Consider the following 26649-nt stretch of genomic DNA (forward strand, 5'->3'; position numbering starts at 1 on the left):
CCCCCTGCTCAGGTCGCTGGCCCATGGGGGGTGGACTTGTCCTAATCTCCGCGTTTCTCTGTGCAAAACTGCGCCCACCCACCTGACTCCTGGCGAACACTTGAGTTGTCCTCAGGACAACTGTATTTCTGTGATTTCCTTCCCCTTTTGGAGCCCCGCAGTCAGAAGTGCCACATGGCATGAGCCGGCTGGTGGCCAGCAGGAGCAGAGGGTGTGCAGGCACAGCGGGGTCTGCTGGCACCACGGAACAGCATCGGTGCAAGCTTCATCGGTGTCTGCTGTGGATCTGCATGCAGCCCAGGGTGGGACGGCAACATCAAGGTGGTGGTGGGAGCACTGAGCGGGGCTTGCTCCTGCCTGGGTGCTGGAGGTCAGGTACTACTGGAAATCAGCAGATTTATTTCAGCTTGAAAGAACCGCTGGGCTTTGTCCCCAAGCTTTGCCACCTTTGGTTTAGACGTGACAGGCACTGCTGGCTGTGAGGGAGGGCAGTATTCTGATGTCAAAAGTCATGGATCTGGCCCCCTAAGTATCAGATGATTTGAAAAGTGGTGATAACTTGGGGATACTCTTTTCTTTTCCCTTGTTGCTTTCCAAACCCTTCAGGACATTTGAGCCAGCTCTTTGGAGTCAGCGAGGTCAGAGGAGTACTGAGGAGAATCCTCCAAAGGGGGATTTCAGTTGTAATTGCATGGCTCCAGGAGTTGGTGATTTAGAGGAAAGTACTCAGCAAAGTGGGTGATGGTGATTCGGTGTCCAGGCTCTTTCAGGGTTGACCTTTGCTACCAGTCTTGATTATGTTCCGCAAATGGAGTTCTACCAGTTTGCTAAGAAGTTAAGAAAAAAACCCCAGCTATTTTATGTGTGTATTAGAGTTAGAAACTGGCTACAGAAGTTCCATCAAAGGTTGTATTGAAACCAGTTTTTACCCATAAAATGTAACATCATTTGGAGCCGCTGAAAGGGTATCAGATGCAGTTGGTGAGACGTGAGAATAATAAGTGAAAACCTGAAAGCAAGCCTTGTTTGAAAAGAGCATGAGGTTTGGTCCTGGTTTCATGCCATTTCTCGTGGACACACACGTACAGACACCGGGACTGGTACAATCTTTCCGCCCTTGGCCAGGCCTGCCTGACTGTGATGGCACATCTAACTTCTCGTGCCAGGTGAAGAACTGGACTTGCATGAACTCTTTAGCGTGACCACAAGCTGTGATCATACCTTAAAGCATGAGGAGCAGCAGGCTTGGTTGGTCGTGTCTGTGTCCCGGGGAGGGACAGATGTCCCACTCCCTCCTCTTCCACCCACCCCGGTCCCTCCTGGGCTTGTCCTTCACCGATGCCCTGAACCCTCCGTCTCTCCAGGGGCATCCTCCTGCTGAGAGTGAACACCTGGAAGCGTTGGACACATCATTCCTGACAAAGGTGGAGATTCAGAGGCTTGTATAAACCTTGCGGGAATCTACCGCCTTCCTTCAGAGCACCTTTCACTGAAAATACGGCTGTGAGCCCCAGGCCCTTCCCCAGCTAAGGGGAATATTTGCTCTTGCTTCTTTTTTTGGGGCGGGATGGCAAAACTGCAGGATGTGGGGTTTGGCAGTGCTCAGGCAGAGGAGGTGCAGTGAAGGTTCGGTGATGCAGAGTCATCTGAGCCGATTTTCCCGGGTAATAGATTTTATTTTTAACTACACATAGGCTTGTGTGACCCATTATATTGAATAACTGCACTGTTCCTCTCACTGGTTCCTTTAATAACAACCTTCTGCTCCAGCTAGTGTGAAGGTCAGCTGCAATTCCTGTAGGTTCTTCTTCTCATTTAAGTGAGAATTTGCTAACTAGCATCCAAAATACCTTCTCCATCCTTCTTTGACTCCTGTCCTTTGCAGGACCAGTTTCAGAGCCTTGCTAGGGAAAGCACACAGTCCTTCAGGGACTGGCTGTGAAGCTGGTGACAGATCCAGTCTGGTGCCGTTGGCACATCCTTACTTGTTCCAAAATCACCGTGCCTGAGCAAGGGTGCGCGTTTGTCGTACCGGGTCTCAGGGATTTGTTTCACAACCTACTGCTGCCTTGTCAATAGTTTTTGGAGCTTCTTGCTGGAAGTGTGCTTCCTTGATAAGATTCTTAATCATTAGCCATAAATTTCTGCTCGTAATTAAGTGATTGTGTGAGTTAAGTGCTCGGAGACACGGGAGAAATGTATACATGGTAAGACATAGGCAGTGTTTTGTTGCGTGCTTGTTGCTGCTGCCATTGCTTGTGCTTCAGCGAGCAAACCTGTCCCTTGCCATGCTGCTGCTGTTTGTCCCACATTTGCTGGGGATCTGCTGCATGCCGGCAGGGCAGGGGACACCATCCAGCTCCCTGACATCTCCAAGCTGGAAGTGGGAGCTGTGTGGATTCAGCGTGTTGCTCTGTGCTTATCCCTTCTCCAACCCCCCTGCTGTTCTGTGCGAACAGGAGAGGCTTCTCCCCCAGCCAGCCCTGGGTCCTTCCCTGCCTCTCCTACAGGCAAAGACATGCCCCAGGACCTGTCCCCGCTGCATCTGGGGGCACCTGGTCCATGCTGTTGTGTCTCCTCCCTTCCTTCCCTGCAAGAACAGGGACTTGCATATCAACAAGAATTTTCTTGGGGGGTTTTTTTTTTGGTTTTTTTTTTGTAGTTTGTGGATGTCTGCCCTGTCCCAGAGAATAAATTAATCAACTACTTTTCTCTGAAGGAACCAACTAAACAAACAGTGTGGGTTTGAGTGCAGTCCAGAGCTTTACAAACTGAGAGCTTGAGGCTCCCGTAAACTTATTCCCTCTGCTGGTCACTGACCCTGCACGCTTCTCCTGCCACCTTTTGGTGGCTGTCACCCCTTAAAGGTGACTGGAGAGGAGCTCTCCAAGGATGCGCTGTGGTTCCCACAGACCACAGTCCTCTGACAGCACAGGGCACAAGTGAAATGCGGCGGTGGGGATGCATGGGCACATAGATGGGAAAACAACTGGTTGGGAGATCGGGCTTGGAGGTGGTGGTCAATGCCATGCTCCCAGCTGGATGTGGGTGGCACGTGTGGCTCTGCAGGGTATGGTCAGGGGCCTCTCCTGGCAGCTGGACCCGGTAGAAGATCGGTGACTGTTGGTAAATACTCCTGGACGTGTTGAGAGCAGGCAGGAGATGGACAACATCATGTGGCATCTGTCATGTGAATCCGTGAAGGTCCTGGTAACAGCCACTGCTGCCCACCGTCATCACCTGGCCTGTGGCTAGGGATGCAGCAGGTCCTGGAGCATCTTGCCCAAAGTAGAAACTTTACTACTTGTCATGTAGTGGCTTATGCCTTGAAGCATGAGTGTCTGTATCCCTTGTAAATGTTTATTTTGTCTAGTGTAGCTCTCTGTATGTTCTCATTATCTATTTACAGGTTTAATGCACTATTGATTCCTGCTAGGTTTGTGGTCTCAGTACCACCTCAGTGCACAGGATCCCACAGGTTAATGAGACGCTGTATATGGAAAATTATCTCCAATAATTTGGTATTATTATTATTTCTTCGCACTGTGATTGTGCCCCTAAGGTTCTGTCTCTTTAGAAACACAGAGCAGTGTTTTCCCAGCAGCCTTCCCTTTGTCTCCTGGGAAGAGCGGGCAGGTGCAAACTGCATCTTCTCATCCCATCCAGTACTTGCAGCCCGGAGCCTAGTGCCACTAGGTTTTGCTTACTCCTTTCCAAACAGGTGTCCCAGGGCTCTTTGGCTCTTCTAACGGAGGTGATGCTCTCTTCTGCTTGCAGCTTCTGCTCTCGTCGCTCCCTGTACCACCTCATATCTGCAGATTTGGCTTTAGGAGCCTAGCAGCAGCCACTTGGGAGCGCATCGCTGGGAAACGCAGTATTTGCAGGGATTGTGCTCCGTGGCCTACGTGAGTGACCCAGCTTTTGAAGCATTTGAAAGGGAGCACAGCTGCTAGAGTGACGGTCTGCTAGTCACGGATAGAACGCCATTACCATATTTCTCTTGCCTTTGGGAGGCCAGACCTTCTTTCCAGCATTGCTTCTCCTCCTGCCTAGGCTCTGTGCATTGCTGGCTGGGGCTGGCATGGTGATGGGGACCGGCGCTGCTTGCCTGGGGTCTTTTCTTGGTCCTCTGTTGTTCCGCACACCACCAGCCTATTTCCAGTGCCAAGTCAAGTCTTGCTCCGTGGATCACTATTTGTTGGGAGTGCTCCTGAAAATGTCTGAAGGTCTGTGTCCTGCCGTGTGTTGGGAAGATGGTGTCCATTGGCAAGGGCACAGAGGGGAAGACAGGAGGAGTGGTGCTGGAGCTGCAGCTTGCATGCTTGCTCTGCGGACCACTGTCTCGGCAGCTGTGTCTTGTTTGGGTCCCTGCTAAGGGTCGGCGCAGGGGGGGGGGCTTATGGTGGTTCCCACAGCTGAGAGACCTTGGGCAAACCATGCCCCTGTCAGGCTCCAGCATCTGCTTGCCCTCTCCGTCAGGCTCACGGTGCCGCAACTGAACTGGAGAAAGGTTGTGCTCAAGGAGCCATTATCGTTCACTTAAATACTTAATTTCATTTCTTGTGTTAGATGTGCTGGGATGGACAGCAGCCCCTGCTGCCTGTTGGTTTGTTTTCCCCCTTCTTCCTTCTCCCTGTCTCTAGGGATGGAGCCCCCACCCTGCCACTCATTCTCCCCTCCCAGGGACTGTCACTTGCCCTGTCCCCTCCTCTCCTGGCAGGCCCTGCTTGCTGGGTGACAGGAAAGGGTAGACTGTCCGGAATAGTGATGCTGAAAATATAGTCATTAATGGGACTCTCGAAACCCAGATGTCCTTTCTGAACACCGGTAATTTGTTTTTAATGAAAAACCATGCAGTGACCCTGAACAAATGAATTTCCTTTATATGAAGTCTATGTGCAATTACCCGACTAAAGGGACCTGAAAACAGTGACATTCAAAACTGGGCTTTGAAAAGAAAAGCATAAAAGAAAGCAACGGTGTCATTAGCAATCTTTTGTCTAGGAGGAGATGGTAGTTCTAACGTGCAAAGCAGGAGATGATGTTGGGAAACAAACGTGGTTTTCAAATGCATTTTTTTCCCCTTGTGGCTAGCAGGTATTAATGCGGAGGAGAAGTGAAGTTGCGTGACCTCTCCCTGTTGGGGCTGTTCCTCCCACCAGAGCCAGCAAGGGCCAGCACTCTCCCTCAGCCTGCTTGAGAACCAGCCTGCAGCAAGAGGTGCAGGGGGGGCAGAAGCGTGAGCCTGGTGTCGTGGTGGGAGTCTGGAGGCAGCAGTTAGACTGTGGGACATCCCAAACAAAGCCTGTAGGGATTGGTGGGATTCAGTTCCCCTGGCACACCAAAAACTTCATTCATGATTACTGTGGTGCATTTCTGTTGTTTATTCTGACTCTCCCAAAGTTTTGCAACAGTGTTTTGTAATCTGCTGATCTACAAATTGCTGATGTGCAGCAGCGTGGTAACCGAAAGCGAGGCAGCTGGGAGGTAAACCGCTTCAAAACAGTGGCAGAGAAAGCAAATCGCAGTACGTGGGGTGACGGAGGGCACCAGTGGTGCAGCCCAAACCGGGTCGTCCTCCGACGTACAGCGTAAAGCCGGAACCACTTGGTTACTTGCACAGTGATGCCATTGTGGCCACTGAAAGGGAAAGGAGAATCAGGCCTTTTATGCTAGGAGCTAAAGCAAGTGAGAGAGAAACTGTTACATTTCTTTGGTGAAGTGGAAGGTTTGCAAGTTACCTCCTTGGAGCCTGGAGGCGCTTCCTCGGTCCATTTGCCATCTGTTCTGCCTGCTTCATGCTGCTGTTATGGCAGGGATGTGCATCTCTGCTGGGATTATGGGCACTGACTTTTTTTGTGCCAGTATCACCACCCAGTGCCCCTAAAATGCCTTCACCCTCCAGAGATGGACACAAAAGCACCCATGGCTTCCACCAGCACAGCCAGAAGACCTGCTGCCAAAGGCAGAAACAGTGACATTTGGCGTTCTCTGGTTAAGCAGATTTGCTGCTTTTTCCACAGGTCTAGGGCTGCTCCACAAAGGTGCCTCCCCACCCTCCTGTAATCTTGGAAGGCAAATCCTGGAGAAGTTTCATCACATATGATGGAGCAAGTGAATATCTGGGGGCAATACCACATTGCAGATCAACTGACAAATGATTCCCTTAATTAATAATGAAGCAGTTAAGTAAATGGTATGCATTTATCCACTGCTCATGTACATTTTGAATGAGGCTCTGCTGGCATCTTGGAAGCCTGGAGAAATGTTTTGCTGTTCATCTCTCTGGAATGTAATTACCATGCTCACGCAGAATATAGATAAAATTTATATTGTTTTCAATATGATGCTGTCAGCTATTATTTCATTAAATTGATTTAGAAATTACACTAGAGAGGGCAAGAAGGTGAAATGTTGGGAAGCCAACAGACTCTGGATCTTCTGTTCCCAAACCCGCCTTCCTCTTACAACCCGATCCTCAACTGGGGTCAGTTAGCCCTGACCCCCGACTGCCATGGCTCTGTGCTGCTGAGGATTTTACACCAGCTTTACACCAGCTGAGGATGCAGTCCCAAGTGTCCCGTGCGCAGCAAAGCCAGTCCGGTCTGCTCTGCAGGCTCCCTCTGCTCCAGCCACAATTTCTGCCTCCTCCTGTCGAGGTGAGATGCTGTGCCTATCTAAACATAAGTAAGCAAGGCAAAGTGTGTATAAACAAAAGGGTCTGTATTTAGGAGTGAGGAGGAGGAGAGAAAACATATTGTATTGCTCCACTCTTTGGAAATTTCTATGCATTTGTAATAACAAAATTACCATAATTTGCTCGTTAACGCAGCTAGATCAGTCAAGCATTGTTCCAAACATGCAGAGGCTGCTTCTCGCTCTAGGTCTGCCAGTGAGTTAAGCACGGTGGAAATTAGCATGCAAATAGCCCTAATTCGGCCGAGCTGTCAGATCCGCATTCAGCCGCTTGTTCCCTTTGAAATCCCTGACAGGAGCGGCTCCGGCAAGCCCACCCTCAAGTAGATCCATCCAGAAGAGGTACCAAGGGGGCACCTCCTGAGTGACAGTTTGGCTACCTTCAGTCAAATCAATCAGTCGCGTCAGCCGGCAGCGGCGCGTGGCAATGCCGGGGGGGCGGGGTGGGGGGGGGTGGGGGGGCAGTTTCCAGCCAGACCTCGATGCTGAAACCATCCCCTCCCCACCCCAGGACAGCACTGGGGGCTGAGGCTCTGGCAGCTGAGCGATGCTGTCCACGGTGGGACAGGGCAGTGCCCTGCTGAGATGCTGATTCTCAGGTCTGACCTGTGGTTTGTGGCAAAAAGTGCCACTTTTCGGGGGGGGGGCGGGGGGTGTTTAATGCCGAGGGGTGGAAGCCGGGGCTGTTCGGTCATTTCTTTTGGAGCCCTGCCCAGGACTTCTGGCTTGGCTGCGGTTACGGAGCTCGCAGAGCATCGTTGTGGAGGGTGTCGCACCGTGCGAAGCAGCACGCTGTTGGCACCAGGAGGTTGCTGCCTGCAGCGCTGTGTCGGTCCCTGAAAAGAGGGCTGGGGTGCCCAGCCGACGGCACAGGGCACCATCCTGCGTCTCTGAGGGGGGAAATCGCAGGACCTTGCCAGTACCCACAAGGAGACTGGCAGCAGCTTAAAAGACAGGCTGTTTCCTTGTTGACGGTTCATTCAGTGTTACATGTCTGATGTGCTGCCCAGCTTTTAAGCAGTCGCAGTGATTATAAAAGAAACAGCAAGAGTTTAAAAAGCCTTTTTCAGCTGTTTTGGGGGATTTTTTTTAATGTTACCAAACGTTCTTCTGTGCCCTGTAAGCCAGTTGTTTTGAGTCCCGTCATGCTGGCAGCAGCAACAAGCATGAGTCTCTGCCCCAAAACATCCAGAGCCAGAAAATTAAAGCTGAGGCGCTTGTACATGAAATATGCTAAAAGCTCGCCCTCTGATCGCTAATTGCGTTAGCCCTGTAGTTAGTGCCTGGCATTGGGAACCGACCAGCATGGGGCCGGTTGGCAAAGCTCACCCTACGCAGGGTCCATTCCCCCCCCCAAGGCAGCTCCTAAGGTCTCCTCTGGGCCCGCCAGACGTCCCCTCTGTGTGCGGGGGGCCGCAGGCTGCACCACCGTCCTCTTCCTCCAGGAAGGCAGGAACAGCTTTACAAAGGAATTCCTCATAGATCATTGCCTGCCTGGCTCTCAAAACCCACGGTGACAGTGGCTCCCCAGATGATGTGCCCCCAGTGAGCTGGCCATGAGAACGTGGTGTCCAGCCAGGGCACAGTGTGCCACAGGTGAGGCACGCTGCTGCATCCTCTACCCTCTGTGGGTCCCCTCCTGTTTGCTCTGCTTTTTTGTTGTTATTGACATCTGTCCGTTGGTGGAAACACAATAAGAAAAAGCTAATTGTAATTAGAAAGCTGGGAGGTCTAAGTTAGTTCTGGTTTGGGGAAGGTTTGGATTAGTGAAGCAGAGCATTGAAAAGCCAGTTAAAGGTGCCTGATGTCCTGAGCCATTGCCACTGAGACGGGAAAGCATGATCAGAGCTGGCCTGGATCAGCTTGTGCTTGCAGGGCTGAACTCAGCCCACTTGCTTATGATGAAGTTTCTCAGACCGGAGTAGCAACGCCGTGGGAGCACACAAAATGCTTTGTCATTTCTAAGCCTTCAGCTTTTTTACACTTGTGCCTCCTTGTGTTACGTCAGTGCCCAGAGTTTAAAAAACTTGGAGATTACAAAAGCATCGCGGTTCCAAAGAGCAAGTTGCCGGAGCTTTGAGCACAGTGGCGTGTTCAGCATCCGTCACAGCTGCCGGAGGCAGTTCAGGTGCTGGAGCAGCTCTGTGCCTCACATGCTGGGGGCTGAACCCAACCACCAGAATCAAATCAGGCAGTTTCCTGACAAACTGTGTTTGGCTACGAGCGAGCGCTGAGATCCCCAAAGTAAGCAGAGTGGAAAGCAGCTCGAGCAGGAGTGTGATGTGGCTGCTGTATTCCTGCTGCACTGGAGCGCGTGGTGTCACCCCAAAGGCAGCAGCTGGTGGCAGTGATGGGGGAGCAGAGTCTCTGTTCCCGTCACATCCGAGCTCTACAGCCCAGCTGCCTGGCGGTTAGTTGCATGGTGGGTGCTGCGGAGGATGCAGTTTCTTTTCTCCTGGGTGTTAGACCTGCTGCCCACGCTGAGCACCCCGTGGAAGGGTGGCTTCTCCTGCGTCACCCCAAGCCTGGATTTCTGCTTATACTGGAAGATGTCTCTGGCTCAGGGCAGTATCTGCCCAGCCTCGTGGTGTTAGGAAGCACTTTCCAAGTTGCCCTGCAATGAACTGGATGTCTTCTGCTTCCAGCATTTATGTAGCCACGGGAACACTGGAGATGACATCCCGCAGACAGGCGCTGCCCGCTCCCTGCAGCCTCCCCTTTGCTGCTGCGGGATGACCTGTGCAGAAGTCTTTTTGCAGGGGTTTGCTCCTGCATAGCATTATTTATGAATTCAGGCTGTAGACTTGTTTTCTGACGCTTGCTTTCTGTGTGATGGTTGCTGGAGGGAGTTTGCTTGCAGTTCGGACAGTATGAACATCGAACATCTGCCCTGCGGTAAACTCCCAGTGCTCAGAACAGTCTACGGCACAAATTGAAATGAAATATTCTGAGAATTAAGTATTCTCTTTCCAGGAGTTTCTGGACACATTGAGACTTCATCAAAACAAGTGAAGATTCCAAGACAATTGCAAGCAGATTGCAATGCAGTGCGGTGCAATGTAATGCAGGCAGTGCAAAAGGAAATAAAATGCGGTAATGGAAAGGAAACCAAATCAAGTGAAAATTTTTAGGCAAAATGGCGTGCCTTTAGTAAAAGTGAAGGAAGGTGCTCAAAGGACTGCCTCATTTCCATGGCAGAACTTTCCTCTGAAAACACATTTTAAAGTGGAGGCTGTCAAAGTGTAGGAAGCAGTGCAGGCGTTGGGAAACTTGTGTGTGGACCCATGTCGGGCAGGTGTAAATCCCTGCCCAGAGGGGTGTGGGTTGGAAAGCCTCCAAGGACGTGTCTTCTGTGTGCTCTGCTCATGGGCTATCTGGCTGTGCCAGGAGAAGAGGGACAGCCCAGACGGGGCAGTGAGAAGTCTCCAGAAAGAAAGATACATTCACTTATTTCAAGCGGCAGATAAGGCACTGGAACACTTTCTTTGCGAACGAGTCATCTGTCAGCTATGACTGCAGAAGATTCGGGATCGGGCTCTGCACTGGCTGCAGAGTAAGCTGGGAAATTTAAATATAACCCACTTAATTCCTACGTAAAAAGACTAAAAGCAGCACTCTGGTCCTGACTCAAGGTCTGTTTAGGAGCAGATGCACCAAGTCCCATCAGTCTCAGCTAGCAGCGGCAAAACTTGGTTTGCTACGTGGACGGTTTGTCATAGAATTAATGACTTCCAAGCATCCATGGACATTTTACTTACATGGAGAGGTGTGCATGGACTCCACAGTGAGATAAGCAGTGCCCACATGGGAGAAGGGCTGCCTGCTGTGCCAGTGAGAGGCATGGGCATAGGGTGAGGATGCCGGCCCTGTCTTCTCTTCCTCCTACCAGCCTCCTTCAGCCCTAGAAGTCTTTGATCTTGCACATTTACTGAAGGGAGCCCGCTCCCTGGAGGTGTGCCCTGGGCTATCGGGATGTGTGGGGAACCGTGGGTACCCCCTGGGCACATGCCACGGCAGCCACAGTGTCATCAAGCATCAACTTGGGATCCACGTGTGGGAGGAGATGCTCCATCCTTCACCCCTTCCCCATCATGTGTTTTCTTCCTCAGCGCAATTTTTGACCAATTCAGCTGAATCAGGACAGGCTAAGCAGCTGCCTGCATTACTTGGAAATGACTTTGGCTACAAAATGTTTGCCAGCAGAGCATCCGTCCTGCCAGAGGACTGAACTGCCGCACTCCTGGAGATTGACCTGAGACTGGCTGACATGTTTTTTCTCTGCATTAAAAGGATGACTGTAACGTGGATGTGGTGTAAAACCAAAGCAGTGCTGTGAAAATCAAGTGAGAAATTATCTGTCTTCTGTCACTCAGGCATTCATTTGCATTGTGTTTGGTGTCAGAAAGAAGAAGTGACATCTCTGCTGGGGCTGTCTCTGTACTTCAGAGCTTGCGCAAGCTCCCCAGGGCAGAAGGAACCAGAGGGGGAAAGCAGACCCTGCTGACATGCTAAAGCCCCAGTCCAGAGGTGGCTGAATCCTAGAGTCCAGCTGAAAAACGGGTCTTGCAGGCAGAAGAGCTGAGATGCTGAGGTTTCGAGCAGCTCAGCCAGAAGTGCTCATCCACACAGGGGGTTTACACAAGGACAAGAGACTTCTCCATCTGTCGAAGGTGCTGACACCTCAGCAGAAAGGGCAGGACCTGGCTGTCACCCAGCATAGCTGGAGCTGTGGCGTCATCTGACACAGTCACCGAGGATGGGGACACCAGCAGGATGCCTGAGAAGATGCCAGTGTGGGAGGATGCTCCTTCATCCATGCAGACACTTTCCTACCTTTGTTCACACCTGTGTTTGCACATAATTGAAGACTGCTTCCACATCAGCAGCAAAGTACGTTTATCAATCTACCAAAATGCTTAATTTCCAGACTTCACAATTTCCACATTGTAGCTATCTTATTATGGCTCATAATGTTGTATCTACTTCTTCTACTGGCTAAATCGCTTGTGTAATTCGTGGAAGTAACTACACGTTACATTATGATGATGAAGGCTGAACTTACAAAAGAGGCTAAAGTCAGGATGAAGCACAGAGTGCAATATTTTCATCTGAAACAAATGCAACAGTTCCATTACGTAGTTTGGAGAATTTAATCGCACAAGGTACTTCTTGGCACTTTTTACATCAATTTGGGATGAAACTGCATTGTCAAGCTTGGTATTTTCTGCAGGACAGTTTTCCTTTTAGTCCCACCTGCGCTACCAACTGGTCAGCCCACAGCAGACAGGATGAAATGACGCCCTCCCGGGGCACAGGGTGAGATGGGGCTTTGCAAAGGTCACGGGCAGCCATGCAGACTGCGTTTGGGGACAGCAGCGAGCTGGGCTGGGACGAGCACTGGCAGCAAGCGACAGATCGGTGCCACTCACCATCTCTGTGGCCGTCAGCGCTGGCGGTGGGGCTGTGCACATGGCGACCGTGTCTGGCGGGGCTTGGCATTGCCGGCGGCGCAGCTTCTTGCTGCCAGGTCTGCCCAGGGTCCCAACAGGTTGCATGCCAGCGGCTGGTAGAGGCGGTAGATGGCTCCTGGAGGGGGGAGCTGGGAGAGGGAAGGGGCAAATTCCTCATCGTATTAATTGCGATGCCATCTCCTGTGCAGATGAGTCGGGCAGTTGTCCTCCTGGTCCAGGGAGATAAATCTCTCCTAATGCAGTTCCAATATGGTTGCTTGGTGGCACCACCTACCTTTGTTGTATTAAAGTTAAATACCTTTGTGTACAAAAGTTTAAAGTGCATAGCTAAAACCTATGTGCTTGCAGTAATTGTGGATGTAAATCTTTTTTGTCACCCTGCGAAGACTAGGTGAGGTATTTCATAAATATGTCAGAAGCAGCATTAAAATTTTATGGCAGGCAGCACGGGTCGAGAATAGTACAGTGACTTCACAGCAAGGTACGTCCACCTTAACCCACAACTCATTAGTCATTGATGGGATTTCTGTGCCTTGTAGCTTCTTGGAAATGAGGTAGCGTTACAAAAATCTGCATGTTACGGTTTTCTTAAAATATGACAACTTAGAAATGTTTAAAACAAAATTGCCCATCTTTGAGCGGGTGCTAGTTAATATAAAGGTAAAATAAGGGGGAAATACTGTCCAGTCTGGGTGATCATAGGATTATATACAGCCTTCATTAGAAGTTAATTGGCAGTCTCGACGGGACTGGGAGCTTTGGAGAGATATCTGAATGTGACCAAGTGCCTTCCAGCTGCAACTGCAATAAACTTCTGCTTGGCTGATGTGCAGGAAAAATTAGCCAGTGCACGGGCTAGTTTTCATTTTGACCTCACACACATGAAAGTGTGGGTGATGGTTGCAGCTGGAGTGTTCACCGAAGGGTTAATCGGTGACTCAGGATGTTACAGACAGAAGTGGGATGTGCCTTTGGTGAGTTAAGTGTACTGGTGGAAGGGGTCATCGATGATGATAATAACTGATCTATTGATCCGCTGAATTCTTCCAGTGGATTTACTGGGGGATTTGCAAGCCTGCTTTTCCTTACAGGTGTAAAGAGCATGCACACACCTGTGCATGGGCAGATCTCTGTGTCGGTGTGTGTCTGTCCGTGCACACGGGCTGTATTTCTGCCTGTGCAACCTTGGTGCTCCCAAGAAGGAAGATGCTGCTGACAGTGCAGTTCCCTGACATCCTGGGGAAACGCTGCCCGAGCGTGCTGGTGGCAGCAGGCTCCCTGGTGCCCTTGCTGGGGGTCCGTGTGTGATACCCCACCCGCTAACAGAGCAGACACCCTGCCCCGGCTTGCAGCTGGAGTTTGTCCCCAGCATCACTTCGGCTGTCCAGGCAGGTTGCTGTGATGGTGCCTGTAGATAATTGAACGGGGAGGTTCTAGGAAGCATTTTGGGGTTACAGCCAGCTGATTGTTCCTCCTGAATTAAGGAGAGAAATGAGCTTTAAGGAGGAAAAGTTATTTCACTGTTTGTTCAGGTTTATTTGAGGAGGGTGTTGCAGGTGCTTAGCTGCAGAAGCAGAGTGCTGCTCACACTGCTGGCCATGGTTAATTAAGAGTTGCTGCCACGTTTCCTGGCTGTTCTTTCAGTGAGCATTCCAGACCCTTTGTAATTAATTATATGGCTTTAATAGGACTACCTGAGATCCTGTGAGTGCCCATGTACTCATGGTTGGCTGGACTTTTGCAATACATTTCCAGGCCCAGGGACTCTGTCTTGGCTACAGCTGGATGAAATTTGTGACAAAATTTTATTGTATTGTGTTTGAACAACATGGGCAGAGGGCTTAGTGCTCTAAGAACTCGCTGTTTGTTCTTTTTTGGTTTGGTTTTTTTTTTTAAATATCAAGAAGTGAAGATTTTGTGTAAGTTTTGCTTGAAAATCATTTGTGAGGGCTGTCTGTTGCTGAAATCTATCACTTCCACTTCGATTCTTAAAAAAAAAAAAAAAAAAGGAAAAAAAAAAGAGGGGAAATATTCATTGTACTACAGAAAGCATTTCCCCATTTCCACTTATTAATGCTTTATTTGCTTCTTTCCTGTGGGAGTAGGTAAATTGTTGGATGCAACACCAGGTAAGCGAGGGACCACAGACAGGGAACGGCATCCCATTTTGATGCAGAGGATCTCAGGTGCATTCGAAAAGCAGTACCCTGTTTTTTGAAACCTTCTCATTGAAGAGCTTTCCAAAACGGCCTTTTTCAGTCCCCCTTGGGAAACATTTCCTGGCAGGAGCCAGGCTTGAGGGGTGGGCATCCACAGCTGAGACACACGTATGGCCTCCCCAGCGAGGCTGCCACCCCCTTCCAGGGGGATCTCATGGCAACAGTGATCGTCCTCACGGGCTGGACCCGTGACTTGTGCTGGCACGGTTTCTGAGAATCCAATCTTGACAAAATTTCCCAAGACCGGCCTTTGAATCCTGCGTTTTTAGCTGGTTATCACCCTGGTATTTTCATGGAAATAAATTGGGTAGAACATGGGAGGCTTTCGCTATATATAGTGTATTTTCCTGCTTGGCTTCTTCCCAGGGGGGACATTGTTCCTGAACTACATGTTGTATTTCAGTAGGGCTGTACGTTGGCAGTTTTTCCCTTTTAGTGCCTTTTTTTTTTTTTTTTTTTTTTTTTTGTAGCACGTGGACTGCTTGATCTAGAGCAGGCAAATTAACAACCAAGTGTGCTTGGTCCGTGGAGCAGAAGGCAGTTATCATTGTCCTGGGACTTTTGTGGGCGAAGAAGACATGAGGGTCTGGGATAAGACCTGGCAGATCACTGGTGGTCAACCCATGGTGTGCCCTGGGTTTCTAGTTCCCCAGGTTAAATGCAGCTAATGTTACAGATTAGGACAGAATAACCCACTGATCCTGTTTGCCAATGATTGTTAAAATTGCAAGAAAGTCCAAAGTTCAGTCAAAACAAAAATGACAATAAAAATTACTTAGGACAGTTTGCTTTCCACTTGAGTTTTTCGGTTGGTTTTTTTTTTTAGCCTCACTGAACTCAATTTGAAAACTTACCATCTCTCTGAATTTAACAGAAAAAGAAGATATTTCTTTGGAAAACAACAGATGAAAAAGAATTAGTTTAAACCCAGGGCTCTTTTTAACGGAAGAATTTTGACAAAATTGTCACAGGTTTGCAGAAGTGTGTTAGTGGTGTGAAATGACTTTTTTGTGTGAAAGCAAGTTTTCACTGAGAGGTGTTTCCCAGCTCCCCTGTACATGGGGAAGACTTCGAAGGGAGTGAGTTTTGTGAGCTGCAGACTCCTTTCTCTCTTGCCCTGAGCTGCTGCAGCGCGTGGTGTGGAGAGGCAAGTTTGCTTTACTGAGGGGAAGATAGGCCATTCTTCTCTGCAGAGAGGCCAGAGCATCTCCCTTCTTTTATAAGGTCTCTCACAGTTGTTTGTCACTCCGACTTCACATGGGATGCTGCTCAGGGATGCTGGGTCACAAAACAATCCCTCAGGCTGTGTTTGGCGTATGGTGAGAAGTGACTTCTGCTGCTCTCCTTTGGCTTATGCCGACCTCCAGCACAGATGACGCCTGGCCCCACTGCACACCTGACTTCCATGTAACATCTTTCAAGGCTGCGTTTGGATAGCTGCTCCTCCGTGGTGTTAAGTCAGCGGTACGCAGGCCGCCTGGGTGCAGTTGTGTGGCTCAGCGCAGCGTTTAGCCCTGCTCCTCATGCAGTCAGGCGTATCTTTGCTATCAGGGTAACGATTGTTATTGGAATTTGCGGAAGAAATTTGTGATCCATTTGATTCCTTCCACAAAAGGAAATGCTCGAGAACAAATAAAAGCCATGAGAATGTTAAAAAAGTTACAGTAAGGTCCTTTGCTGCAAAGGAAAGGTAGAGACACCTGTAGCCTGTGACAAGAGGTCAGGCTGGGGGGGGAGGGGTTCATCTGCAGGAACTCAACTTAGGGACAGGTACATCAGGTTGTTTTTAAATTTACCTGGGACCCTAACGAGGAATGGGCACGGTGCTGCTGTTCCTGTCCAGACTGATTTTTGTCTCACAGCTTCCCATTCTTGTACCTTATGTAGCTGCGTTTATCGAACGCCATTTCTCCTGGTTTGTTTGAATGTTCTGCCAAATAGAAGGGTAAATAAGACACTGTCCTAAACCTGGAGCTTGGATAGCAAAATGACCCCGCAAATGGGGACTGGTGGAGAAGACCAGCAGCTGGGACAAGTCCGGCAGGAGGGACGGCACAGCCACGGGGTCGTGGTTGCTCTCCCTGTTGGGTGGCAGCCGGTGCTCACCAGGAGCTGTCGCATGGTGGTTGTAGAAGGCATGTTTGATCACCTGCACCCTTGATTACCTGCAGCTGTCATGTGGATACAGCCATTCACCTCCAGGGTCCCAGTGGCTTCTCCCTGTCCCAAATACAGCTGCAAAAACCTGATATGTGACAAAATGCAGTGAAAAGTGTATAAACAGGTCTGCCTTCATGTAGCTGGCTCTGGTTGAGCTATACTGGCTCTGGAGCTTGTGATTCATGTGATTTTCTGAGACTGTGGGGACCGGAGCAACGTGTTGAACTTGGAAGTGACATATAAAACCTCTGTGTTGAGTATTTATTTGAATTTGCGTTTCAGTCCAGAAGTACCACCAGCAGCTGGGTAACAAACATGTTCTGTGTTTGACTAGGCTGCTGGTTTCTGCCAGTGTTAAATGCCACACAGTCCTAAGAAGACAAGGCTAAAGGACATGGTTGTTAGTGCTGTCCTACCTGGTGGGATCACAGCTGGATGCTCTGTGCCGTGAACAGTGGTAGTGCAATGACAGTGGTTAGGCTTTGTCCGTGGGAGCTTTCTGTGCCTTGGCTGGACACGGTCTATGTCAAAACTGGCCTTGCTTTGAGCATCTGCCCCATCCTTCTGGCTTTTAGCAGGTGAGGAAGTGTCCCAGCAGCCTCCAGTCCCAAGTCCAGCACCGTTGCACAGAAGCATCTTCCCCCATCTTCCGCAGGGGCACTTCTCTAAAGCCATGGCAGTCTGAAAGACACCGTGAAGTCTCTTTCTTCATTTCTTGGTTCCTGAGGTTTTTCAGCTCATGCTTTTCAGTTTCTGTGCACATCACAAAGGAGACATGCAGGAAGCTTACCTTAAAACCAGTCTGGTAAACATGAGTTGATAACCCCCAGAGGAAATGCTGTAGAATGGACAGTGCAGTGCTGCAGAATGGGGTATCTGCTGTTTGCCTGCAGCGGGGGGGTCAATCCACTACTGTCAGACTCTGTCTGCAGCCCCCCCTGGGGCTCTCCCTGTGGGCAAGGGGCCTCTGCCTCTATCCCACCAGCTCAGGGTGGAGGGCATCTCCTGGGGCTTGCTGCTGTGTTGTAGCAGCAGCAATACAGGGAATTGTTCTCTCTCCTTCTGCATCTCTTACCTTCGGGGGTGACGGAAGGGCCTGACCCCGTTTGGGCTGTGGCCACGTAAAGCATTGTGGCAGTGTGGAGTCCGGTCTGGTGGCGAGAGGTGGGCTAACTCTTGCAGAAGCCCTTGGTTTGGTGTCTTTGTGTCTCAGCCACGCGGGAATTATTGAGGAGGGGGCTTACCATTTCACATGAAGGACGGATGGGTCCCATTGCCACCTTGCGGTGCGGGCAGGCGCTGTGCAAGTGTGTGCAACGCTCTGCACGTGTGCGCGTGCCCCTGGGTAGCTGATGCGTTGCGTTTTCGAATGGGACGAGGGCTGGCTACTAAGCAGTGCTGTCAAGAAGTGTAGCTGATGGACCTTGGGATATCAGCTGGAAATCACGAGGTATTCATGCAGCGTTCTTTCCTCTAGCTTAGTTTCACTTACGGCTGTACCATTTGTCTGCCCGAGTGCTGTGATGGTAGTAGCAGGGCTTGAGACTTTCTCCCCCACTTCTTCATTTCCCCTCCCCTCTCCCATATTTCTTTTCTCTCATTTTCCTTCCTGCCCCCCTTCTCTCTTTCCCTCTTTCTTTTTTTTTTTTTTTTTTTTTTTCCTTTTCCCTCAGCAGGGCTGATGGATATGCAGAGTATGTTAAGAAGCAAGCAATACTGTCACCGAGCTGATGGTGCTCAGTGACTCCTCGAGCTCCTGGCTGGTCTGTACTGCAGGAGCTTGACACCCTGACCACTGAGGCATAAAAAACAGAGAATTGGAAGCCTCAGCCTGACAGGCACTGGAGCATCCCCCAGAGAGGGTCCACGATGTGTGTCTGTGTGTGAGTGTGGGGAGGAGGGCAGTGGGGATGGTGGGGGAGGAGAGCAAGGCAGGAGAGGATGAAACAATGAAATGTCAGCCGGTTCCCACCCGCAGCCCTGCCGCAGCACTGATGAGCATTTAGAAAGCGCTGCCGCCTGCTCAGCGGTGTGCACGCTATCGGCATGGGACAGACTGGGACTCTGCAGCCTCAGGGGGATGGGAGAGGGGAGCGGTGGGTGCAAAGAGGAGAGAGGGAGGGTGGCGGGACGGCTGAAAATGGAGGTTGTCCGGATCTAGGGTGGGTATGTGTGCCCTGCCCCAGGGTGCAGCTCTGGCAGGCACACAGCAGCTCGCCATGAGCTTCATTCAAAGCCTGGGGGGTTCCTGATGCACAGAGGAGCTGGGCAGCCTCCTCTGCACACCCTGTGCAAACAGCCCACGGCAGAGGTTGGGAACTGTGCTGTCTGCTCTGTCCCTCTGTCCATGCACTGCACAGCTCCAGGCGAGGATGTGGCAGCGAGGCTCGTGGCCATCAGCTTTCGTGTGTCATGTCGGTCAGCCAGTGCAACCGTTTCGTGCAACTAAACCAAGGCTAAATCTCCGTGTTTCTCACTGCCCTGTGGAAAGGGAGAAGTGAAAACAGTGGGGAAGGTGGTGTGCGAGCTGCTCCCCATCAAAGAGGCAGCCACAGGATGAAGGGATTTTTGTGTGGTGCAATGCTGGAAGAAGGACCTGGCCATGAGCCTTCAGGGACTGGGGAAGGTCTTAACCGCTCACCCATGAAGTTACCAGCCACTTTGCTGCCCGCACACTTTGCAGGCTTGGGCAAACACTGTTAGGACAGAGCTGGGTGAGGGACTTACTGGAAGGTGAGGGGCTTTGGGAACAGGGAGGGGAGCAGAGAGGGCTCTGCCTGAGCAGGCAGCCACAAGTGTGGCAGTGAGGAGGCAGAAGAAAGGACCAGAGAGAAGCTGCTGCGTTGTACAGGAGGGAACTTGCTCCCTAGCTGGCGGAGGGTGATGTGGATGCCTTTGCCAGTGGCTCTGGTACCTTGTGTGGCTTCTGACATCTCTTCTGGCTTCTCCGTCTTCACCATGCTTCACTGTAGAAGAGTGAGCACAGTAATGGAGGTAACCTTTGGTTACTCGAGTCATTTATCACCCATAAGGTCAGGGAACAGAGATAAAATGTAGATAGGATGTACTTCACCCACAAGAAAGGTTTGGGAACAGCTTCATTTTCCATGGCTTATGGTTCATTAATACCATTCCTTAGAGGCAGTAATGAAAATCTGCTCTGAGCTTGTGAAGAAATGTGGTCAACACAGCAAGGTGTGCTGAGCGTGGAAGCATTTGCTGCTTCTGGCTTCAGAGCTCATCTTACTGCCCTGTCTGTGAGCACTAAGTCAGGGAGAGAGACAGCTGGTCAAGGCTGGTGGGTTCAGTCCTGTGGGTCTCAAGGGCTAAGGGGTATTAATTACCCCCCTGGAGCGGACCAGTGGTGGGCAGCTCTTGCTGTCAGCATGTTCAGTGTGTTTGCTGGCATCCTTTGGTATAGGCTGAGAGGCAGCTTATTTTTACTGAAGCAGCACGATGTGGAGACTGAGCTACCCTGGGCCCCAGCCTGTTTTTTGACACCGATCTGTGTTACTTCTGTATTGGCAGAAGCTACCTTTGCAGGTGGCCACAGTGGCTGCTAGGAACCGCACAGCCATTGCAGCCCACCGTACAGCCAAGCCAAGAGCTCCCCCTGCCAGGCAGCATGATCCCACCGGTCACTGTAGCATCATCCCCTCTCCCCTGGGGCCAGCATCTCGCCTCAGTGGTCCCAGGGACCCAGACAAGGTCCCCAGGACAGGTCTGTGGACCGTACCGGCTGACGGTGCTGAGCCCCAGGAGAGCTGCAGATCTGGCATCAAGGGTGTGCTGCTCAGCTGGGGTAGTCAGCCCCCCGAGTATGGGGCAGGGGAGATGCCGGTGCCGAGGACCAGAACAGGCAAATGTCGCAGTGAGCATTTTCTGCTGTGTGGCAGCCCTCTCCTCTTGCCGTAGGAGACCTACTCTTCTCTCCTGCCGTGCTGTGTTGTGCGTGCGTGTATTTCTGTATTGCAGAGGGAGAAGGACAGGAGGAAGAACGAGGAGAGCAGGAAACCGTCATTTGTGGAAAATTTCCTAATAAATCAGCAACAGTGTTGGTATTTGCATGGTGGTGGAACCGCATGCCCTGCCCAGGGTCAGAGCCCCATGGTGCAAGGCCCTGTCCTGAAGAGCTTGCAGATGAAGTATGAAAAAGGAGGTGATGGGAAGAGAGCAAACAGATGGGGAGAGCAGGAGCTTGCGAGGAGATAAACAGCAGCAACTCTTTGAGCCTTTTTTGTGCCTTTGTCTGGAGGGTTTAAAAACCATCTGAAACTTCCACAAGCATCCCTTTTCCTTGGGTTGCAGTGATGGATGGATGTCTGGGACCAAGACCATGTTCTCATGGAGAGCCTGTAAGGGTACCCAGTATCTAGAAGATGAGCTGGTTCATCTTCTCCTGCCAGCAGAGAGGCTGGCTGAGCAGCCCTGTCCTCATATTATGTTTCTTGCCCCGAGTGCTGTAGGGCCAGAGAGGCAAAGTCCAGCCCCGTGGGTGTGTCCCGGAGTCTTCTCCATCCCTCCTCACTGTCTCGCTCCTGCAGCATGGGCTGCCTGAGGAAATCCAACCTGCTCGGCAGGCCTGAGATACAGCACGAAAAGGACATGTAAAAGATGGCTGCCCCTATTTATTTAATAAATTGCCCACCCGTCTTGCCCTTGCTCAAAGAGAGTGGCCATCACTAGAGCACAGCATGCACTGATGAGCCCCTTTCCCCCACAGTGGTAATTGCAGTCTCAGATCAAATAATCTTTCATTTTGTCTCTTTCTCTTTACCTTAGGGAGTGAGTTTTCTGGGAGCCCATACAGCCACCCACAATATTCAACATACAATGACTCCTGGAGGTTTCCCAACCCTGGACTCCTGGGTAAGTTGCTGTCTCCTCTGAACCTTAGGGGCTCGGTGCAAGCCGTGCCTTGTTTGTAACCCACTGGCCATCATCCACTGCTGGGGTGGGCAGGATGCACGTCCTGGTGTGGTCCCGAGTCCCTGTGCTTGGAGGACTGGAGGTCTCTACTGAGGTGCACAGATGCTCTTGGCTTCCTTTGCCAGCACGAAACCCGTGCCCAAACCTCTTGTCTTCCAATTTCTGCCCCATAAAATCCTTCCAGAGACATGATCCCCCTTTTTTTTTTGAGGGTGAGGAATCCTGTTCAGACAAAACTTGGGATGCCAGGTTGCTTACGGTTGAATGCAAGCCCCATTGTTCCCCGTGCTGTTGTTCCTTGCTCATTCAAGCACTTTGCATTTCTCCCTGACCTCACGTTGTGTTTGCTCCCCAGTTGTGTGTTTGCCTGATTCATCCCTCCTCTGCAAGGGACCGCTGTGCCCGCGCAGCCTCACTGATGCCGGCATGGTCCCTACAAGCAGTGGGAGGCAGAAGCCCTGTGGCTCATGCAGGATCATGGCCCTCATGTGAAGGATAAACATAATCCATTTTACACCACTGTCAAAAATCTGGCCCACTTTGACCTTATATACATGTAGCATGCAGTAATTAGAATTTTTCCCTGCATAATTTGCATGGATGAGGTAAGTAAAATACCAATTAATTGTCATCTCTCAACACATGAGTAGCATGCCTTAGAGATTTCCAGATTTATGGATGACAGGGCTGTTATATGTGACCTCCAGCAGCGAAATAATTTTGAATTTTTGTCATACTTTTTTCATCCAGTTTCTTTGTTTTAAGTAATTGAGTCCCCATGTAATTGAGCCACCCAGGCTGTATTCATCATGGTTCTTGTCCTTAAACAAATCCTCAGGGAGCAATACACAGCCTCTGCCTCTCATGCCCTGGTGCTGGTATAATGCTGCTATTTGCCGTGCCACATTTAAGGGTTTGTTAGCGCTTCCATCATAAATCAGCAGACAGATCTCCAGCTAATATGGATGAGCATAGCTGCACAAAGCCAGGGGAGTCCCTGTGCTTAAACCCGCAGTTTCCATGGCCACAGCTGGCAGCGCCTGTGGGATTTTGGCTTAGCCATGTGGGGAGGATGCTTTAGCCAGGGTAAGAGTGTGAGCCATGCTTTACCTTCATTTCTAATTTTGCAGCTCCTTTGGAAGCAGGAGAGCTGCTGTAGCAAAGCTCTGCCTGGACAGGCCTGGGAAGCCAGGTTTTGGGTAGCTTTTCAGATTTTGCTTGCAAACGAGCAAAAAACCAGTCATGATATTAAAAATAAATGAAAACCCAGCCCCAACCCTGCCCTTCCCCATGGAGGAAAGAGCTTTTGGCGAGGCTCCTGGGCCGCACGCCATGCTCCTGCCCTGGGGGTGCACACCTCCACAGGGGAGGACTTGCACACCAGCGCTGCACTGGAGCCAGCCTGGAGCTCCGCGCCGCCCTGCAGGGACAGGCAGTTGCTCTTCGACTCTGGCGGCAGCAGGTTGCACCAAGACCTGCTTGGCTCTTCATTTGAGATGATGGGCATGCTGGCAGAGCTTGCTCTGCAAGGTGCAGGGCAGGGTATGTCCCTGTGGTGGCCTGAAGCCAGCGGAGATGGACAGGTCTGGGTCAGGAGAAGACTTTAAGACAGAGGCTGGTCAGAAGCCAGCCACTTGCTGCCAGGACACCCTTTCCCTGTGCCATTCCCTTTTTTTCCTATTCTTCCTCTTTTTCTCCTTTCCATTTTGAGGGGAAATTGTGTCTCATCTTCGACTGTGTGGGAGGCATGCGGTATGAGCGAAGATGAAGGGTTGGTGTACTGCCTACTGTGGCAAGGCTCACGCCTTGGGCTGGAGAGGATTTCTACAGCAGTATTTACTCAGCAGCATGCTGTGAGCATGTGTTTAAGTGAGGCAAGGACAACAAGATTTGGATGCTACCATTTTCCTTCAGAAACTGCAGCTTTATTGACATTGAAATGTTTCACAATATAATGACAACAATGCTGGCATTTTTTGCTGGCGGGAGTTGTCAAAATCTATACTCTTGGCTTTCTGGGTTTTATCCTTTCTAAATACTTTTTTTTCAATATTTTCAGAGTCTTGTGTTACAGTAGGCACCAACTGGGTCACTGCACAGGTAACATTATATTGCTTTGACTGTACAATGACACACTGATTTGGAGTTACAGGACTGGAAGTTTTGATGCATCAAAAAGAAAAATAAATTGGACTTTTTTGTTCTTCAGCAAGTACTGAGGATGAATTTACCATTCCAGTTCAGCCTGGTCTCAAAACTGGGAGTGATGGAGTTTCCTGAAGGGGTAGTTGTAGAAATGCCTGTTCTGCTCTGTTCCTGTCCTTACTGCAAGAACTGCTGAGCTGGTCAAGAGCTGGTGCAGCCTGTAACTGTACCTCCTTGTGCTGCTCGAATGCACCGTGGCCACCATGTAAGAGCTGGGCAGTGAGGTTTCAGCGAGCTGAACCTTGGGATTCCCTTTCTTTACAAACCTCTCTGTCCATGAAGCACCAAAAGGAAAACGGTGGTCTGTTTGGAAAGGCAGTTATTAGAAGTCAGCATCGTACCACACTGATGCTGCAAAGGTCCATGATTTCCTAGTCCCCATTTCCCCAGATCTTCTTGATTGGGATCGGTTTTCTGTGCCTTTGGCTTTTCTGCCATAATTTTCCTCAGCATGGCTGATGAGATCCTTTTCTCTTACAGTACTGGAGACCTATGATCGGTTTTATAGTTGATCTTTTCATTGATTATTTCCTTGTTTTGCCACGACTGGCAACTATCTTGCTGATCAAGGATGCTGTGTTTTGGTTGGAAACCCACTGAAGCCTTTGCATACCTTTTGCATCTGCTATGGGTATTTGATACTGTCGATGTAAAGACTGCATTCTGATGAAACATCTCGTGGCTGTTACGAGCTTCTTCAAACTTATTTGTTGGAGGAGTTATTGCCAGACAGCTGACTGCTTCATCAGCTCTAGCATTACCTTCGCCCAACCCAATGGTCCACTGATGACTTCTAATATGCATAATACAAAATTCATGTTTTCTCTGTTGAAGGGTACTACGCAGTTGTATAAACATTTCACCAAGATGTTGGTTCTTTGTCTCTCTCCACAAGGCATCTTCAATGTGCTGTACTACACCAACTATGTACAATGAGTCTGATACTATGTTTACAGGTGTATTGTTCCAGCTTCCCAACGCCCAACACACTGCTTTCAGTTCTAAGGTTTGAAGGTTGTCCCATGGTTCACCGGTGATCACTTGTTTCTGCCACTGATAATCGAATTGCCAAACACACGCAGCCTTCTTCATCTTTTGTCCTGCATCTGTAAACACCGTTGGCCCTTCAACTGGTCTTTTTGAGCGTAACGGTCTCGCAATCCACTGGTAATGTTCTAACATCTTCCAGAGAGGTCCTTTTGGCCTGTTGTGTACAACACCTGTATAGCCCATCAAGGCTTCCTGTATGGCTGTTGAATGTCTCAGGAGCCACCCATAATCATCACCACGGACTGGAATACTGATATCTGCCAGTTCAGTCCCCTCAATTTCAACAATCCTGTCTCTTCCTTTTCTCACCAAGGCCACTACTGCTTCAGGGCAACTTAAAATGCGATGTCTGGGTTGCAATGGCAAAAACAACCACTCTAAAATGATCGCTGTATTTTCCCCCTTTTTCTTTTGCCATTGCAAAATAAGGGCAAAAGGTGAAGTGGTAACATTGCAAACCAAAAAGGATAACGGATGATTTGCCATTCGACGACCACACCAGCCAGTCTGAATCTTGTGGGACACAACTTCTAGGGCAGCCCGCTTTTCTGGTGAGCAAGTTTGAGGACTGTTGGCTTCGGTGCCATGCAACCAGGATCGGAACGGTTACAAATCATCGTTAGTGAGGCCAACTATATTACGAACCCACTGTAGATCTCCTAAAAGCCTTTGAGCATCATGCAGATTACTTATTTGTGTAGTACGGGTCACCTTCTGTGGTTCGATCTGAGCATCCGAGATGAGCCAGCCTAGATATTTCCATGGGGCCGAACGTTGAACCTTCTCAGGCGCCACCACCAAACCACATGATAGAAGGTGGTTAACAAGCCATTTCAATTGATCATCTGAAAACCCTTGTTCAGAAGCCAATAAAATATCGTCCATATAATGACAGAGCAGGACGTGAGGCCAACGTTGTCGTACTGGAACAAGTGCCCAATCTACAGAAGTCCGACACATCGTAGGAGAGTTCTTCATTCCTTGTGGTAAGACAACCCATTCATACCTTTTGGCTGGAGCGGCACGGTTTATTGATGGCAGAGTGAATGCAAATCTTTGCGTGTTGTCAGGATGTAAGGGAATCGTGAAGAAACAGTCTTTCAGGTTTATCACGACAATTTGCCAATTCTGAGGCATCATCGTAGGAGTTAGAAGACCAGGTTGCAATGCTCCCATTGCTAACATCTGTTCATTAACTTTCCGTAGATCATGTAAGAGTCGCCATTTCCCAGTCTTCTTCGGTATCACAAAATAGGAGTATTCCAAGGACTTGTAGAAGGTCAAATATGACCTACTTTCAGTTGTTCCTGCACCAATTCCTCAGCAATGCGCAGCCGTTCTTCTGTCATTGGCAACTGGTCTACCCAAATTGGCTTTTCCGTTAACCATGTGATCTTCAGTATGGGTGGCTGCCGATCAGTGGCCGTAGCGCAAAATGCTGATCAGTTGTCATAACTAGTCCCAATTGTGACAAAACGTCCCGTCCAATCAACCCAGATAATGTGGGTGGGAGTTGCATTACGTATGGCCGAATTACAATAGCCTGGCCGTCTTCAAACTGCAGTGTAATCAAGTCTTTACTCTGCTTCGGGGCTTTTGCACCTCCTACTCCTACCACTTGGGTGATAGGAGCTTGCAGTTCCCAATTCTGGGGCCATAGATGTTGATTAATGATGGTGACATCTGCCCCGGAGTCTAATAGAGGTTCCAGAGTAATTTGCTTACTGCCTTTCTTCAACTGAATCTTCTGATATGGTCTTTGATTAAAGCCTAATGTGAAACACACCTCAGGTCCGGTAAAGCCAAAATCGTCTTCTCCTCCCATCTTAGATGGCTGGCCTTGTTGTCTGAGTTGCTCATAGGATTGTCAATGCGCAACAAGGCTGATATAAGGAAGTATTTGAGCAATTTTACTTCCT

General features: G+C 49.9%; 1 protein-coding gene across 4 annotated transcripts in view; it reads left to right on the forward strand.

The window, feature by feature from the left end:
- Positions 1 to 26649, forward strand: part of LOC130141888 (paired box protein Pax-5-like) — a 151708-nt gene that overhangs the window by 104109 nt on the left and 20950 nt on the right. For 3 of the 4 annotated variants that reach the window (XM_056323178.1, XM_056323181.1, XM_056323180.1), the window contains one exon: positions 21329 to 21415. In XM_056323178.1, coding sequence (XP_056179153.1) covers positions 21329 to 21415 — 87 coding nt within the window. Of the gene's footprint in view, positions 1 to 21328; positions 21416 to 23534; positions 23630 to 26649 lie in introns of those variants that run through there. The other variant, XM_056323179.1, reaches the window with a different exon arrangement.

The sequence above is a fragment of the Falco biarmicus genome, chromosome W (assembly GCF_023638135.1).
Source record: "Falco biarmicus isolate bFalBia1 chromosome W, bFalBia1.pri, whole genome shotgun sequence".
NCBI lineage: Eukaryota > Metazoa > Chordata > Aves > Falconiformes > Falconidae > Falco > Falco biarmicus.